General features: G+C 32.3%; 1 protein-coding gene across 1 annotated transcript in view; it reads right to left on the reverse strand.

Annotated features, from left to right (window-relative positions):
* LOC129231723 (uncharacterized) overlaps positions 1 to 5,926 on the reverse strand; it is a 68,646-nt gene extending 62,720 nt beyond the window's left edge. Inside the window, 1 exon segment of the mRNA XM_054866085.1 lies at positions 5,833 to 5,926. Within this exon segment, the coding sequence (XP_054722060.1) occupies positions 5,833 to 5,926 (94 nt within the window).
* Between the last annotated feature and the right edge of the window lie 13,569 nt (positions 5,927 to 19,495).

Genomic DNA, 19,495 nt, shown 5'->3' on the forward strand with positions numbered 1-19,495 from the left:
CTAAAAATAAAGAACTTTTCCACATTTTTGAAGAGAATACGGGAATTCTGTCCGTTACTCATTCTTTCCTCATCCTATGTGTTGCTGGGTATCATAAGAATTTTCATTGTCTGTTACTGGGGCGTCAGACCTTTTTTCGAAATTAAGCAAATAAAAATAGAATTAACTAATTCAAAGGATCCAGAAGCAGCCAAACATGAGATGAGATGCAGTTGCATAAAATAAAACTAGTTTTAAAAGTCTATATACATTAAAAGGCTCAGAAAAATGAGTTAACCTCAGAGCTCTGTCATGACTTGGAGGTGCTTTGCTTACAATGGTATGGATTCAATTATGTTTGTTGCCAGTAAAATGAAATCACAAGCATATAAAAATGTCCTCGTAAGTCATCTTTTAACAACTGCTATTTTTAATGCTTTAGAAAATTAGAAATATCAGCAAGACAACGTACCTATCCATTTGAGTAACTGTACAAAAAATTGGTTGCAAGTCTACAATGTTGCAACTTTAAAATGGCCAACTAAATCTCCAGATCTTAACCCAATTGAGAATTTATGGGGTGACTTAGTAGGAAGAGTTTATGCAAATGGTAGACATTTTACTTCATCAATAGAGCTGAAATCTACTATCGAAGATGACAAATATAAAACAGGTTCCGAACTTAGTCAAAAACTAGTTTTATCTGTGCAAACAAGAATATTTGAAGTAATTCGAAGAAATGGCTCTCCTACACGAACTTTTAAATGTTTGTATTTTTTTCTTCCTATGCTTTCTTTTTTCTATGTTGGCCTTAAAGGTTTTACTCAGGCTCAAATATTGATCTGTAATATTTTCTGATAATGAAATAATTATAAATGATTGTTTTCCCAATTTCTCAAAAACATTTACTGGCCTAAGTTTTTACTCAGACATGCATACTTTTATCATGCATACTTAACTTGGAGTAAATTCCATTCTACTTTTTTTGAGTTCCCTTATCTATTTATTTTATTATTATTGTTTATTTTCTTTCTTTTTTTTTATATAATTAGAAAATAGCACATCAAAAAAAAATTAAAATTCTTTCTGTTATTCAAAATTATTGCTTTTATTAACTTAAACAATAGCACAATCTTATAGAATTATTTTAATTTTTTATACATTATTAAAATATTACATGAGAGAAAGAAAAATTAGTAAAAATAAATAGTCATTCCATAAAAGAATTTTACTTTTGTGTTTAGATGGAGATGAATCGATATCAGACATAATGTTGTCATCGTTGCGATGCAGTCTGTTCCCCTAGGTCTAAATGTATCATGACTTCAGATCCTGCTTGTTCTGAAACAGAATAATTGATGTTATTTTGTAAATTAAAAACAAATACTATTTAATGGAAATCGAACTATGTGTGTGTTCAACAACCTAAAGCTTCATCAATCATGAAAAAGTATCTTCTCAACTGTTTCATTTGAAATTCTTGTCTAAGAACAGCTTTCAAACTTTACTGTACTGTTCTAATAATAGAGAAACTATTAATGAAAATATAGTTTAATTACTAATGAGCATAGCCAATGCAGAGAAATAAAATATAAATGCAACAAAAGTAAGAGGCTTGACACAAAGAGTTGAAAAGTCATGGAATCATTTGATAAAAAATAAAACCTGGGGCGTGTTGGACTCATATATTGTTCTTTTGAACTTATAATATTTATTTACAATGCAATATTTTCATGGTGATCAATATGTAAATTTAAATTTAGTTTTAAAGCCTAATCATCCTATTTTATTGTGAATAATCCTAAGTTCTGTCAGCCATTGGAGCAGCGAAGAGGGGGGGGGTGAAAACATCCCCCAGAACCATTGGTTTTAACATAAATGCAAATTTTAATACAGTAGTTTATGCAAATGAAAAGGCTGTTTGATAAAAAAAAAAAAAAACCTCTTTCAAAGGTATTTTTGATCAAAAAATCCCTTTCAGAAGGTATGTTTGATCAAAAGAAATCCCTCCAGAAGGTATTTTTTGATTAAAAAAATCATCTAGAAGGTATTTTTCATCAAAATATCTCTTCCTGAAGGTCTTTTTGATTTAAAAAAAAAAACCCCTCCAAAAGTTTTTTTGATCAAAAAACCCCTTTTAAAAGGTCTTTATAATCAAAACACCCCCTCCAAAAAGTCTTTTAGATCAAAAAAAAAAAAAAAACTCCAGAAATTATTTCTGGCTGCACCAGTGCTGTCCAGCAAATATCTTACAAAATATAATTGTTTCATTGGCATCATAGTGTCGCTGAAAAGATAGCTGAGGAATGTGCAAACACTAGTTTCCTTTTTTTATGATTTTATGTTTGCCTGAGAATTTCCATTTAAGAGGCCTTTAAAACAAAGTGGGAAAGTGGAACTGATGTGATATACCCCACCCTTGGCGACTTTTTCCTGTTGGCGCCAAGAAAGCGTCGCCAAGAAAACGATGTATGACGACATATGTCATACATCATTCTTAGCGATGCTTTTTTAGCGCCCACAGGAAAAAATCAGATAAAAAAACATGATCAAAGCACTTCAGAACACAATATATATAAAAACAACATAAAAGCACAACAAAAAACATCACGAATATATGCTTAAAAAATGTACAGGGCCGGGGTTTTTTGTAAACATATTAAAATACAATGAAATAAATTATTGTATTAATTACAAGTCGAAATTAATGCATTAATTTTTTTTCATCATTTCTCCGGGATACGAGCCCTCGGTCTCATAGTACTTTCGTAATGAGACCTCGGCTTGCCGGCCCTGCCTCGGTCTCATTACGAAAGTACTATGAGACCTCTGGCTCGCCAGGACCTCGCTCCGCTCGGTCCGTTATCCCTCCGACTGTTAATATACATTACAGTCGGAGTATGGTCACAGTTATGTATATTTTCATGGAGACACCCAAGGGTGGCTCCTTCCGTTCAGTGTACAATAATGACAGTTTTAAGTGTGAAATATGCACCATTATTGTGCAGATTTATTAATAAAATTCAGCATTTTTAAGAGTACAACCGAAAGAACTTTCAATTGTTAACATAAAATTCAGTACCTAAAGGAGGCACGTTAATAGAATGTCTAAATAATTCGTGGCATCGATAAGAATTAACTTTTAGAACAAAATAACCGTACTATTTCTGTAAAATTAATTTACATACAGTAAAAATAAAGTTAAAAACTACAAGAACCCCTCAAGGATTTGTAAAAACAAAGAATTTTGGAAGTGAGAGGTTTTTTTTGAATTCTAAAATAAAGAACTTACCTTTTTATATGGTATAAATATTCACACTCAGTCTAAAACAATACATCATATGACAATGGCACGTTACAGATACACACCACGTTGGAGTTAACTTTTAATTAACCTTCAAGTTTGAAGAAACTGGCATTTTCTAATGTTTTTACCAGGGCTGTGGAGTCGGAGTCGGATAGATTTTGGGGTAAAGGAGTCGGAGTCGGAGTTGTTCAAAAACATGCCGACTCCGAGCTTCTTTTTTTCTATCCTTTTCACTGATTCTCCTTGCATTTTTTAAAAACTGATTACCAATTGGTTCGATTACATGTATAAAAAGATAATAATGAGAAAATAACAGCCATTATGGCAATCACCTAGCTTGAGTGCTTACCGAACTTTCTGTAGCCGTCCCCTAGTTTGCTTGCTTTTGAACTTAACTAATAGCAACTGTCAGCAAACGATTTTGTTGCCTAACATTTTCAAGTAATCACTTTCAAATAAAAATAGAAATATAGTGTTTTGTTCGATCTCGGTTATAAAATAGTAAAAGAAATGTAAAAAAATTAGTAAGTCGAGGCCGGTAGCTAAGGTTGAAACGTTTAAGGGTGATCGGAAAAATTCTAAAAAGTTATGGCGCGAAAGCACGAATCAAAAAGATCCGATGAAATAATCAAATGTTTTTTTTTCTTTATTAAGACTATTTCTATAAACTTGGTTCTCACTAAAAAGTATGGAACAAAATAAGTGTAAATGATTTCTTGATTACAACACTCAATAATTGCAGTTAATCTTAAAATCTTCATATTAAGGTTAATTTTAAAGCAGCCAATAAAATTTAAATTAAAAATTTAGCAAAGAAGAAATATAGGTATAGTAAAAGCTATTCGTACAAATTTATATAACCCCGCATTTTGTGTAAAATTAGCTCCTGACGTATATGTGCCCTATTTTCGCTGAAATTTTATTGATGAAATATAATTTAAAATATATTCGCGAAAATTTTCAGAATTAAAATATTTCTATTTTTTTATAAACTCTGAAATTAACTTTTGGTGTCATCTACCAGATGGGTGTCACCCGGAGCAACCACCCCCTCTCAAGAACTTGGATTTAGAAAAAAAGCATTTTTTCTCTCAAGTTACAGCTTTCAAAAATTTAAAGCACACGATTTGATCAATATCAATTTGTTAAACATTAAAGGGGGGCAAATTACAGATAATCCTTTTCAAATTTCTTAAAAGGGATTTTTAAGTTATCTCACTTTTTAACTCGTAACTATTGCAAAATTTGATTTTTAAATTGAATTTCTAACGTTGTATGCGTCTTGGGTTTACAATAAAAAACAAAATGCGAAATTTTCATAAAAAGGAATTAATATTTAAATCTCTATTTAGAGGTTTCAACCCTTCCCCTGAAGGGAGAGAGGGAGTTGAAAAAATACAACTAAAAAAAATAATAAAAGAAATCCGGAGTCGGAGTCGGGCATTTCAAAATCCAGGAGTCGGAGTCGGGGTCGGCCATTTTCCTTCCGACTCCGCAGCCCTGGTTTTTACTTCAAAACACAACTACTGAATTTAAACTAACACAAAATAAGCATTCCTGTAAGGTATATTGCACGAAACAACACCACGTATCTCTCCTGCGTGAAACCCAAACAACCCAAGAAAAACAAGTTTGAACAGATCTGTAAGATTGCCTTCGGGTTGCTAAACACAGGTTAGTTTGGCCAGGGATGCCATGCATAAAAAATTATCGCCTCATTGGCGAGAAAAATATTTTAATTTTGTGCAAAAAAATCGAATGTCGCCAAATGGGGGGGAGGGGTATATCACATCTGTACCGGGAAAGTTTTATTGTTCATGTGCACAGCGGAATCCATTTAATTGAATCAATGAATAATTGAATCAACTGTTTTAATGAATCAAATTGTCAAAAACTGGAAAAAAATCCAGCCTTATGGAATTAGCCACTTTATTGAATCAAAACTGTTTAGAACAAATGTGATTCAAATAAGTGACGACCACTGTATTTGCAAAATCTTCCATTGATTGCTGGCATTCACACCTGGCCTTGATGCTGAAGTGAGTGCATACACATTTAGGATCAGAAAAAAGCAAAGCTTCACAATGTAATGCTTCTTTTCAACAATTGGTTTTTCTCAATGTATTTCTTTTCAAGTATTTCTCACCCTCCCACAAAATTTATTACATTGCATCCTAAACCTGAAATAAAGAAATGTAATGAATTGTTGAAGCTCAATGCAAATTTTACAAGTTCAAAAAATTTATGCTAAAGTAAAGCACCGAAGTAAATTTAGAGATTTTACCAGCAGCAGTGTCATGTGATATTTTAAATACTTTGACTAAAATTATTTTTAAAACATTTAAATTCCGATGAACACGACTAATTTTCAAAAAAAGAGTAATAGTTTCGTTTTTCTATTTTTATACCTGTACGATATTATTTAACATTCATTTCAACAATATTTCAGACTTCCATTTCATCATTAGAAGTAACACCTGCTTCTTGCTAAGGCTTAGCGGTTGCATGACAGAAAGGGTGTGGGTCTAACTTGAGAAAACAATCACCGTTTGCATCAATGGATTGTACAAATCTACAATAATAATCCTCATCTTCCTCACAGTCTGACGCGAAATATTCTTTACTCTTATCAGGTTCCATGATGAAGTTTTAATGTTGTACTAAGGGGATCTAACCAACACAAATCTCGCGCGAAAACCCCAACAAGGGAGAAGGGACAAACGTTTATCACGCGACTAAATCTCTTTTCACAATTCGAAAACTCTTGTTTGTTTATAGCAACCGTTTTACCGTTACAGTTGCAGTTAAATATTCACACAAGTGTAAATTGTTTCATTGGGTATGTTTTAATAGAGTTACCAGTCGAATACTGTTGGTTGATTACATGACAGCTAATGACCTCAGTAGTTATTAACCGGTTTCTCTATGGAACGCTTATGGCTAATAATTCGGTTTCTTAAGCAGATGAGTAATGCGCAGATGAAGAATATTTATTATTGGTTAAAAATATTACATGGCTTACGTTCGACGAGCTCGACCGGTAGCGCCCGGTTAGTTAATCACGTGACAGCTAATGATCACGTGCTCCAATCCACCAATCAACAGCTCAAAATGGTTAACCGGTGTGGTAATCGATACATGATAGCAAGTTTGTAACCGGTTACTTACCAGTCGACCGGTGAGGTTCGTCAAACGCAACCATGGTTCAATTAACCAGCTGAAATTACAGTCGACAGGTGAAGCTATTGGAAGGACTTCGGCAACCATCAGTTAACCAGTCCCTCTATTGGAACAGTTCTGGGTAATCACCTGTAAATTCGGGGTCGACCGGTAGCTCTATTGGAACACACAATTACGCCAGCTCCACATTCTCTCCCTAGAGCACAAGTGGTTTTTTATGTCCGAGAGATTGGCGAGGGGAGCGCTGAACGAGAGAGGCGTACCGTACACACTCTCAGGCGAGTGTTTTGCGCACAAAGACGTCACGAGCATTCCCACACTTTTCAACTGTCAATGTCAAGTACGCTTCGTTTGTTTTCAAAATGGACTCAGGCCCGGACTGGCCAAGTCGGCGATCGCCGAAGGCCCCCGAGCTAGGAAAGGCCCCCAAACGAAGAGTTTTTTTTTTTTTTTAAAGCGAAAAATGATAAAACAGTGCTTTTGATTTCCTTGCAACTCTTTCGATCTGCTTTCTTATGCTTTTTGCGAGGATCAGAGTCTGATTACTGAATGGGTTAACTATGCAGTAGCCTAGGGTCCCAGCTTTTCCGGGGCCCCCAAATAGCTATAACTGTTTTCATCAAAGATTGAATGTGTAAGGTTTGACTGCATGATGGGAGCCTCAAAAAATATCTTTGCCAAGGGAAACCTCAGAGCTACAAAATAGGCAAGTTAGGTGGCTGTCTACGGGACCTAGGCCCGGATCTATAAATTTTGGTTTCAAAATTTGAAAAGTCATTCTTTTGCTCAAGGTCCATTAGAAAACCATGCGGTATAGTTAATTCATGCAGTTATAAAAAAATTGTATTTAAATGTAGGGTTCAGGTATTGGGGGGAAAATATGAAAAAAAAAAAGAAAAAAACAGCAATTCACTCAGAAAATTGTATTCAAAATTATTGCACTTTAAAGGGCAATAGTGGGAAACACACAAGGCTGAACGTTTTGCAGGCAAAAAAAAAAGTATTTTTGCCAGGACAAAGGTAAAAATGGCAAATATAGAATTACAAAGAAAGTCGAATTCTGTTAGTTAAGGTGCTGGAATGATATAAATAGAATGTAAATAAATAATTTTAGATATCAATTATATCATTAATTTTATTTATTTATAAATTGCAAAATTTGTATTTAGTAGCAAAAGCAATTATTTTAAATCACCTCTACAATATGTTGCAATATAACGTTGTAAAATTTTTTATAAGTCTAATTCTTTTAATAATAAAAATTGAGGGTTTCTTTTTTTTTTAAATTAGGTTTGGCACATTCAGCCAAAGGTAGAAACAAAGGGTAAAAACTGTACTGGCAAAATATCTTTGCCCATATTTGCCAAAGTGGCAAAGCTAGATGTGCTTCATTAATGGTTATTGGATGTAACTAGTTTAATATTACAGTAATTTTAACTGTATTCTAATAATTTTTATGTTTTTATGTCGAAAATAATAAATTGCATCAGTGAAACAGTAATCCATAGGTTAAGTTTGCACTGTTTTAGTGAAATGCTTTTCTAATTAATACTTTGAATGCAAAACGATAGAAATTGGAGAATAAATAACAATAAAATAACTAGCTAACTTTGGTTTAAAATATTAAACTGTCTCAACTACACTGTAACAAATTTCGGAAACGTTTCTGGGTATATCGGAAACGTTTCCGAAATAATAAGAATCCTTCATCCGATAGCGAACTCCTCATTATTCAGAAAGCTTTTTGTTATTTCAAAAAATCTAGAAGCGGAAGTGAGGCGCAATGCTTCGAAACGTATTTTATTCTTCCAACACTGGCGCCAGTGAGTCGGAAATAACGAGAGCTTATTTTTTTCCTTATCTATGGTTGCTGCAGTCAGCAACTGTTTAGCATTGGATTGCTTGTTATTTCATGTCTAGAGAGCAGTAAATTGTGTCGATACTAATTTTACGCCTTTGCATTTTGGGCTGCCCTTGATTTTTTAGACGATGTACCCAGCTATTAAGTTAGTTAATAACAATTTGCTTCTTTACAATTTCCGGTGCGACCATGATTACATATATATTGTGTGTTCAAGCGTGAATAGTTTCAACACCCGTTTTTATACTGAATGAAACGAAACCCTCTGGATTACTTATCCAGTTGTAATGGAGGTACTTAGATTTTCTTCCGCTCATGTTCTCTTGTAAGTATTAATGAATATTTTAAAGCATGTTGTTATATACATTTATATTTTTGTTGATTTGCATTTGATGAGGCTCCAATTGTAACTGTTTTTGGGTTTATCGAATTAATTTAAAGTTATCCTACATACCTATGTGCGCAGTGTACTATTTCTTGTAACCAATTGAAACTGATTAATTACGCAAAAGAAATAAGATTTATATTTGAAAAGCAATCACAGAAAAGTTATTTCGAAATACTTGGATATACATACATTGGTTCAAAAAAAAAAAAAAAAAAAAATCAATTGTTTAATTCATTAAAAATATGGTAATGCAAATGTTTTCCAGTATTGCAATATGCTTCATAAAAAATGTGCCAGTATTATTTAACTTTTTTTATTATAATTTATTCATTTATTTAAAAATATTTATACCATTAGAAAATGGCACAGTTATGTATTAGTAAGCAACATAGTTATGCAATTAATTCATGTACTTATTCATTTTGTTAAATGTGGTTGACAATAAAAAAATTCCTTGACATTAGTTGTTCGCTAAATAACATTTCCTTCGTGGATATACTAGTTTAATATAGGACAGTTAGGAGGAATGAGTCAGTGGCAAAAATGGAACAGCTGCATTTACAAGCCGAAGTAAAAAGAAATATTATTTCATGTCATTGTTTTAAAAGTGATCATTTTTTAAATACTATGTTATTAATATACAATGTACATATGAGGAGAAGACGAGGGGCGTTCACCACGCAGACTGCCATTGACATTTTCAGGAATTGCTTTTTTTTAAATGGGGCGGGGCGCTTTATAGCATTTTATGGGTTCACCATCACTCTTATGGTGTGGGGGGGAAGGAATCTCGTATGTATGAAATGGAGCAATCATGCAATAGAATTCAATGTTTTAATAAATAAAATATATAATGCATTTTGCGCACATTGTAAAAATAAAATCAGTAACCTATTTTGATTAAGTATTTATATTTGTGATGAGCTGGAAAAGGGCAAGAACAGAAGAATCAACCCGAATGGTTCCAGCAGGGGGACTTGGTGTCATATTTAAATTCATCAATTTCTCTGTTGCACTTTTCGGTACACTTTGTTCGTCAGAGAAATAGACTTGACGCGAAGGGAAGGTAAGTTCTGTCAAATTTTATCCGAAAATAAAAGCTATCAAGTTTAATACAAGATATGTTTTTAAGTTCTGCATTAAAAATACAATATGTTGATAATTTTGTCTTGATAATATTGAGAGAAAAACTGAAGTTTAAGATTGTTTAACAAACAATCCCACTTTTGAGAAAGTACCCCCCTCCCCTCCCCTGACGATTTTGTGATTAGCAATGAAACTACTATATTATTTCATAAATTTTCAAAAATTTATAACTGTGCATATGTTATGCTGTTAACCATGCTATTTGTCATTAGAAATTCAGAAAAAAAATCCACGAATGATTCTAAAATTGCTTATTTTATTGCTTTTAGATATGAAAGAATTGAAACTGATATGGTATGCAATACTACAGTAAAGAATAATACTTTAGAAAAAATCACGGAAAAAGGATTCCGAAATTCTCGGAAACGTTTTTGAAAATTGTTTGGAGAGTTCCGAAATACTCGGAAACGTTTTCGAAACTTATTGTCACGTGTCAGAAAAAAGCAGTTCATTTTTCTATCTTTTCCCCATCGTTTGCTCATCAGAATTCAATTATACAACAAATGCTGTTTGTTCTCTGTGTAGGCTAGTACTTTTCAATCTGTGGGGTGTGCCTCTCAAGGCAGGCCTGTCAACTAAATAGGATCTGGAGAGGCACTTTCCCTTCTGACTTTGAGAAATCAGAAATTAATGTATTTACATGGGCATGGTTTTCGCTGTTTTTTGGTTTCATATGCATTGAGTGTATGAAGGATTCAACAAAAAAGCAAAATTTTGGAGCATTTGTTACAAAAAACCTGAAAAAATTAAGAAAATACATACTTTAAAAGATTGCATTATTGAAATATGATATCATGAGAGCTTAATTATTTGTGTCTTATTTTATTTTTGTAGTTGTGTTTTTCGTAGGTTCGTGAATGTCATAACGGTGAATTATATACTTTTTAAAAAAAAAAATTAAAAAACATCAAATTAAACTCCTTCGAATTCAACTTGTGCCAATAACTTAGAGCTGCAGGGTTTATCACTATGTAGTATAAAAATTTAATTATACTGTTGTCGCAGCTTATATGCGTCACATTTTGTTTTAAACAGCTTTGATTCCATAAAGCGGCTGATTCAATCAAGCTGGATTTCGTTTTTGATGATTTCATTCATTAAGAACGATTAATTCAACTGTCCACTGTTTCAAAATGTTGAAAATTTGGTGCGGCTACTCTTGGTGTGCCGCCCTTCGTCGTGTAAAGCTGAAAGAAGCTTCAGTGCGCTGAGAAAGCTGAAATTGTATCTAAGGTCGACTATGACACAAAAGCGGTTGAATCATGTTGCTTTATGTTACGTTCACAAAAACATCTTGGACGAAATTGATCACAAAAATCACACACGCACACGGATATTCGTATCCCATCTGCAGTCTAGAAAAAATTTATTTGATGGTATTTATTTTTTTTCTTATTGTGTAATATGTAAATCAAGATGTACCCGTTTAAAAGTATTGTATTAAATGTAAACTCATTTCTATTTGATGTCAAGTTTTTGTCTCATATATATATATATATATATATATATATATATATATATATATATATATAATATATATATATATATATATATATATATATATATATATATATATATATATATATATATATATATATATATATATATATATATATATATATATATATAATATATATATATATATATATATATATATATATATATATATATATATATATATATATATATATATATATATATATATATATATATATATATATAATATATATATATATATAATATATATATATATATATATATATATATATATATATATATATATATATATATATATATATATATATATATATATATATATATATATATATATATATATATATATATATATATATATATATATATATATATATATATATATATATATATATATATATATATATATATATATATATATATATATATATATATATATATATATATATATATATATATATATATATATATAATATATATATATATATATATATATATATATATATATATATATATATATATATATATATATATATATATATATATATATATATATATATATATATATATATATATATATATATATATATATATATATATATATATATATATATATATATATATATATATATATATATATATATATATATAATATATATATAATATATATATATATATATATATATATATATATATATATATATATATATATATATATATATAATATATATATATATATATATATATAATATATATAATATACATATATATATATATATATACGAATATTTCTTAATGCAACTTGAAAATGACAGTCAGAATGGTCCCCCCCCCCCCCAATAAATTTCAGCTGACGACGTCAATGTTCTTTGGTTGACTTTTCCCCTTCCCTTACCCGACTCTGTCCGCGGCGACAAGTGCACGCGGCAAAATTGCGGCTTTCGGCGTCTCCCCTCTCTTCTATCCTATCCTCCTTGATTGCTGCCGAAAGGTTTTACACCCCAATGTCCCCTGGGTGCACTTACACAGGTGGACAAGCCGCCTGAGTGAGTTCTTGTAGAATAAATGAGATGAGATAAGATAAGAACCGGAATTTAGGCGCTAATGGCGCGGATGGTCCTGTGAAAAAAAAACAAATACAGGTGTAAAAATATGAGAAATCAAACTTGATGACTTGTACCAGACTCAATGGATTCACGTGGATTGCTTCAGTGCCTCACACCTTTTTGTTCATAGCAGTAAATAAGTGGGAAAATTGAATGCACATGTAAACCCTTCGGATGGGGTCTTAATCACCGGATATTAACCATGAAACTGATTCCACCTGGGGTTTTTAACTCTGCAATCTATACTGCATTGATCGTTGAAGTTCTGTACTTGACTTGGATGCAAGTAAACTACAACTCGAATTATGGCGAGTAAAAGAATATTCTGAAGAAAGGTTTCGAAAAACCTTTCTTGAGAAGGGGTGGTCCGCCCGGGGTGACACCCATCTGGAGGGTATAGATAGGAGACGACGTAGGTAGCTATTACAGAAAGTTCGATTACCAATCAAGCCAGCTGGTTACCAATCACAATTATTTTCTTATTCGTAAGCCTTTATACAATACATATGTAGTCGAACCAATTGGTAGCCAGTTTTTTAAATAAATGCAAGGCGAGTCTGAAAATTAAAGACAAAAGAAAGAAGGTCGGAGTCGGTCTATTTTCTAACGACTCCGACTCCCTTACCCAAAAATCAGTCCGACTCCGACTCCACAGGAAGCAATATGTACATTGCAATATGTAAATAAGATAAAAATCTTATGAATTTAATGAGTACTGTCAAAAACATTTTTTTTCGAGCAGTTGAACTGCATTAACTCATTTTAATAATGCTGTTTCAAGTACAGATGAATTATTAAAAGTACGGAGAAAATTAAGCTAAAACCTAAGAGTTAAGTTTTGCAAATAACTATAAAGCTTGATTAAGAATTCTTAATATTTTTGGAGTTTTTAACCTTTAGCATTTCATATAAATGTACTAAAATAAAACTTATAACACTAGCATTTCATAGTTAATTATAAAATCAAATAAAAAGCAAAAAATAATAAGCAACTTGTGCATACACTATTAAATATATTATCAGCCATAACGAGCAGCAAAGAGCGAAGAAATGAGCTATGCTTGCTAAAAACGAAAACAAAGCAAATTCTGCGCACGGACAGATGGCGGCGTCATCATAGCACGGCAGTAGCTCTCCTAATCCTTTGACTCGTGTTGAATTTACCGCCCGAAAACGGAGACGCCACGTGGCGAGACCATGACGAGGCAAAGCAAGCAAAGAGCTCCCTCCACATTCTCGATCTCGCACTGTCTCGGGGTCTCGTGCAAGAGTGGATGAGGAGATAGAGCCGTATTAAAGACGCCAGTACCTCGTTGGTCGTATTCGAATTGAATTACTGATTAAACCGAGCCGCTGATTTCAAGGCTTGAAAAGACTCAGTGATTAGTGCGGTGATTGCCCATCAAGTTTTCCATATATGATCGGCTAACCGTTACTCTGTAAAACGCTTCTGGTTAGTCCCTGCCTATTGAGTAATCTGGTCGACGACGACCCTGTCTCACCAGGCGCTAGCCAAACTTATTCTAATATGACCAACCGGAAATCAATCCATGGAAATCTGGTAGCCCAATAATTGACAAAAAAATAAGAAGGAAATGAGTGCAATTAAAAAAAAAGAATAAACAAGATAAACGTAATACACAAACGAACAAGCAAGGAGGGAAAGGGGGTTGATAGTTCAATCAATAAGTGTTCATTAGAGTTCTAGCAGTAAAATATAACAGGATATTTCACCAAGCTCTGAATCCAAATCATCAACCACCAAGGTTAACCAGAAGAGGGTTCAAACAGGAGTAACAAAACAGGGTTCAAACTCGACCTAGGATCTTCGTATTTCCGATTACTTGGACCATATTACCTATACTAGATAGAAGCAAAAAAGGAGAGGAGGCGAAACTTTGAAATAAAAGCTCTCTGAATATTCAAAAGACATTGACCAGTGTCATTAACCCCTTCAGTCGGAATTATGAAATATTTGACCAAAAATTTTGATATTTGGTACACAGTGTACTATGGTAAAGGGTATCTTATAGACAAAATTATGAGTTTGTAGGAGAAAAATTAAAAGAGTTATGGCATGTCCAATATTCCAAACTTATATTTTTGAAATCAATATTTCATATACAAAAACGATAAAATACCAAACAAACTTCATTATAAAATGTTCTACAAATAAGTATAAAACATAATATAAGCGTTTGAAACGATTAATTAAAGATTATATATTTTTTTAAAAAATCAGGAAAAAAACCTCGCTTTTCAGATGAAAATCCATGGTTGGAAAAATGAGCCACTCTCTATCTCTCAATCCTTATATGTCAGTGTTGTCAATCCCAAAACGAAAAATTATTTCACAGATTATAATAAGCAGAATGTAAAGAATCAACTACAAAAGAAAAAAAAGTCAACTAATTAAATCAATTATTAAATGATTAGCAGCTGTTTAAAGTGGTTGTCCGGTATACCGGACACCAGGTCTGAAGGTATTAATAAGGAGATGCAACTATCTCGTCTATTAATGCAATAAAATCCCTACGTATAAGTATTTGGAAGAACTGGTCAATTAACCTCACCCTTTGTGTGGCAGAAGTCCATTATTTTTTTTGCCTACAGGTACTTCCATTAGCATAACCCATTGTGTGATAAAAATTCGTTTAATTTTTCAAATACGGGTTCTTAGAGTAAAATAATCATCACTTATTTTTGACGCGATATGTGTCCGAAAACAGTATTGATACTTCGTTACGCCAAAAGTCTTAAACTTTAAACATTTATTTATTTATTTATTTCTGAAATTTGAGAAGAGACCGAAGATCTAAAATTTGAGTTACATTTGCAACTTGGAAAGTTTTTTCTGTGTTTTTATCCAGTTATGTGACAGTAGATTTATATCAATATATCAGAACCGTTGCGAAGTCAAAAAAAAAGGGGGGGATGAGGGGGATTGAACTTGGCGGCATCTCAATTTTTTTTCAAATCGTATATATAAAGAGAATGCGGACTTCTTTTTTTTTCTGGGGTCATAATGAAGTGATTGCTAAACTTGAGCATACACAATACACAAATCAAGAAAATTACGTTATACACGAGGAGAAAGAGAATTATCAGTATGAATCGCCTGTAGCAGAAACAGCCCGACGTTGCGACGTAAGGTGGGTGGACCATGGTAGGCCATGCTCCTCTGAAGGCCAACTATAAAAAAATCATAGTTAATTTCATGTAATGACAAATTCCTTCCACTCACGCCTAGCTCCATCAAACTCAAAGACACAGACGCGGCGGAGAGTCTCTCGCGTCGCTATTTTGTTAGTGCGGGCACTCGCTTCGTAGAAGTCGGTCATCGACTTCAAAATCGTAATTCGCACACTCAGCAAAAGGTTATTTTTTGTGTAAATAAACCTATCATTATCTTATTTTTTTTCACTGTAAACTGTCCTTTTTGAATTTGCTATCGGACTAAAAAAAATAATATTTTTTTTTTTCGTATTTCGTTAAAATATCGGTAGTGTTCCTATGAAAGACGATGGTACCTTGTAAGGCTAATCAAATATTTGACAGTTGGCCTTGCTAGTCTACATGGATCGTGGCTAGAAAATTTCTTATATGGAAAGGTTATTTCTGTAAATATGGTTATAAGAATAAATCGATAATAGTATAGATGATAAAAAATTTTATGTATAATTTCAGATTTTAAGAATGTCAAGATCAAGATCTAGAAAAAGAGAAAGTACATGAGATGAAGATAATTTAAAGCGCGCCATGGAAACAGTACAAAATTATAAACTTAATACAAATGCTGCAGCGCTAAAGTTCAATATTCCAAGACGCACGGTTAGAAACCATTTCTATTATTTTTTAAACATTAAAAAGAAAGCTTGTCATAGATGGTAATTGTTGGTTTGGCCTTACAAAGAACGGACCCATAAGAAAGCCATTATGGGTTAATTGTTTTTAAAAATAATTTCATTCTAAAACGCATTGTGGCAGCTTATTTATTATCAATATAATACTAATTACTGTAATTTATAAATAATTTCCATTAATATATTCTTAGTTATACGATGGTATTCAAGAAATATTCGTTGAGTTTTTTGAAGATTATAATATATCAAGCATTTAATGATTCGTTTAAATGAAAGAGTTGTTATGTAGCTCTAGCGAACGTGGATAGTTTGATTATTACAACTGTAGTTTTCAGTTGAAAGACTGATTTATAATATTGGCCTTGTAAGGAACCATGTTCCTTTGCAAGGCCATTTGGAAGAGCTAAACAAAAGTTAAGTTTAATAAGTAGTGGTTATATCTAGAATTTAAAAAAATATATAAGATACAAAATAAAACTAAGTATTAATTAATAATCCGTTTCTTTCATTTATGCAGTAACTGAACTCATAAAAACTGTTGATTCGTTACAGTGGCCTTTCATGGTCCACCCACCTTACGTCACAGATAGTTGAGAAAGCCTGCAGACTATTTCTTAGTTGGAGCTAAAACAAAGCCTAAAATTGTGTCTGTGCGTTGAAAAGAAGTTTTGTCAAAGAAATACATTCGAGTTTGCATAATGGGATAGTCAATTTGCCACGTAACGTTATTCTAATTAGCGTGATGTTCCATTATCTGGGATGAAAATAACAAATTACAACGGCTTTCTACATTGAAAATAAACAGGATATTCTTTTTACTGATATTCTAATAAGCGGGCGGAATTGTAGTGAAGTTGTTTCTGTGACTGTCCCGTGACCAGAACATCCCAAAGCACGTAGAGCTTTAAAATTTGGTATAAAATTACTTCGGACCACCAAGGTTTGCATCTTGGAACTTCTTTTTTTTTTTTTCAAATTAGGGTTTTTTTTGGAATAATTTTTTTTAAGATAATATTTCACATAAATTTCCAAAAGACAGGATGAATGAATTCCGACACGCCTTAACATTCTGACTCGTTCGAAAGAGCTTTTTTTCTGCATAACATGAAATTTGTTCCAATTTTCTTAATGAATTGGAATAGGAGATATAACGGTTTCCAGTTTACAGAACATTCAAGGCTGAATTCAACTCATGCACGGAGATAAGAGGCAAATGTTATTAGGGTCATATGAATTCAAAAATAATTTTTTAAACTTACATAACGACCGTTTTGTTATGCCCAGGAGCACAGCCCCAAATGCCCTTTGCACCTATAGCTGTGAAGTGTGCAACACGGCAGTTTAGGCACCAGGGAGGGCTGCTTTTCGAAGCTTTTTCTAACGAATTTTATTATGAGTATTTCAATCAAGTCCTTTATTTCTTCAGGTGTGAGCTAGATTTTCATATTGTTTTAATCATAATGATTTCCTTAATTAAATTCTATTTTCTACGGGAGGCAAGTGGAATTTTCAATATGTTCTATTGTAACGCATATTTTATTCCGATTCTTCTCAACAGAAGATGTAAAAATATTCGTCACCCAAATTGGATTATGAAACTATCTTCGGGGCTTGGTAAGCATCAGCGAACAGAGGTGGAGTACCCTATCTATAGCGAAAAATTCTTTCGAACTTCCAAAAAATGTTCTGTTTCTAGTTTGATAGTAGGAGATAGTAGGGAGGAATGTGATAGAGAATGTCTAAATAACGCAATAAAATTTATTTCTAGTTTTCCTAGTTGATGTAGCAACTTTGACTCTTGCTTGATTCTAATTGTTGCGCTTCCTGCTGAAGCATTATTTGTTAAGAACAGAAAACCTAATTTCGATGCCTCAAAAGTAAATGAATCGATTACACTGGTAAACAAAGGTTTTGTTACATTACGCAATTACAGTGTTTCTAGAGTAGGTTTTGACGATGATTTCAAATACCTACTTAAAATGTTTTCCATCACCCACAGTTTTTGTGTAATCATAGGTTTTAAGTTCCCCCCCCCCCCCCTCATGTTTTCCTATAACACGCAATGATAAAAACTAATAGACTGGTAAACAAAGACTTTGTTAACTAAAACATTTATGGTTTTTCTAAATTAATTTTTGACACTGATTTCAAATATTTAATCAGAATTTTTCCATCACCCAGTTTTTGTCTGATCATAGGTTTTAAGTGATTTATTTTTCCTGGTGTTTCCTGTATCACGTAATGATAAAAACTCAAAATGAACAACTAAAATTTTGTCATAAAGACAAGAAATTTGGAGATAGATAGTTAGGTTTGCTGGTACTGCAGTGGTAACATGGTAAGTAATGGCATGGTCTTAATGACACACCATTTTTGTGGTATACGCTACCTGAATTGAATGATTTTCTGTGTTTTTAAATTTGAATGCGAACATAAAGAATTCATAGATTTTACTCTAAGGAACATGATTTAGTATACTGAAATAGTATTGACTCTGTAATGGATATATTTGTATTTTAATATCAAACAGATGAGACTTGGTATTAAATCTTTCGAAACTAGCTTAAAAGCTATACTATTGCATGATTGAAACACGTTGCCTAGGGTATCACTAGCATATTCAATCGAAATGAATGAAACAGATGGAGATTGATAAGTCTTCTTTAGATAAAATTTAATGTAACACCATGGGACAATATCATGGGACAATTATTTCTTGCCCAAAATTTAATAAAACAAATTTTATTAAATGCTAAATTTTATTAGTACAAAGCTGTTTCCTCCTATGCGAATGGGATAGCAATGGCAAGAAAAAAGAAGACTGAACCTGTTATTCTACTAGCCTTTCATATTAAATTAGGTCTTTTTAAAAACTTAGTTAAGACTTTGTAACAATAGTGCTGAATTTGAATACTTAAAACCAGAATTTCTACTTATTAATAAAGTAAGCTTAACAATCGCATCTTTGGAGAGGCCCACATTCTCAAAGTGAATAAATTCATGCTGATTAATGCTAGACATTTAAGAGGGATGTTCCTGATGCCAAATATAGAAAGAAAAGAACAATAGCTAAGTTTTTGATCATTATTTTAGTGTTAGTCATGCATGTGAATTTGCGCATTTCTTTCAAACTTCAGTCTAATGTTACAATAAATGTGCGGGTGATGGAGA

The sequence above is a fragment of the Uloborus diversus genome, chromosome 10, assembly GCF_026930045.1.
Source record: "Uloborus diversus isolate 005 chromosome 10, Udiv.v.3.1, whole genome shotgun sequence".
Taxonomy (NCBI): Eukaryota; Metazoa; Arthropoda; class Arachnida; order Araneae; family Uloboridae; genus Uloborus; species Uloborus diversus.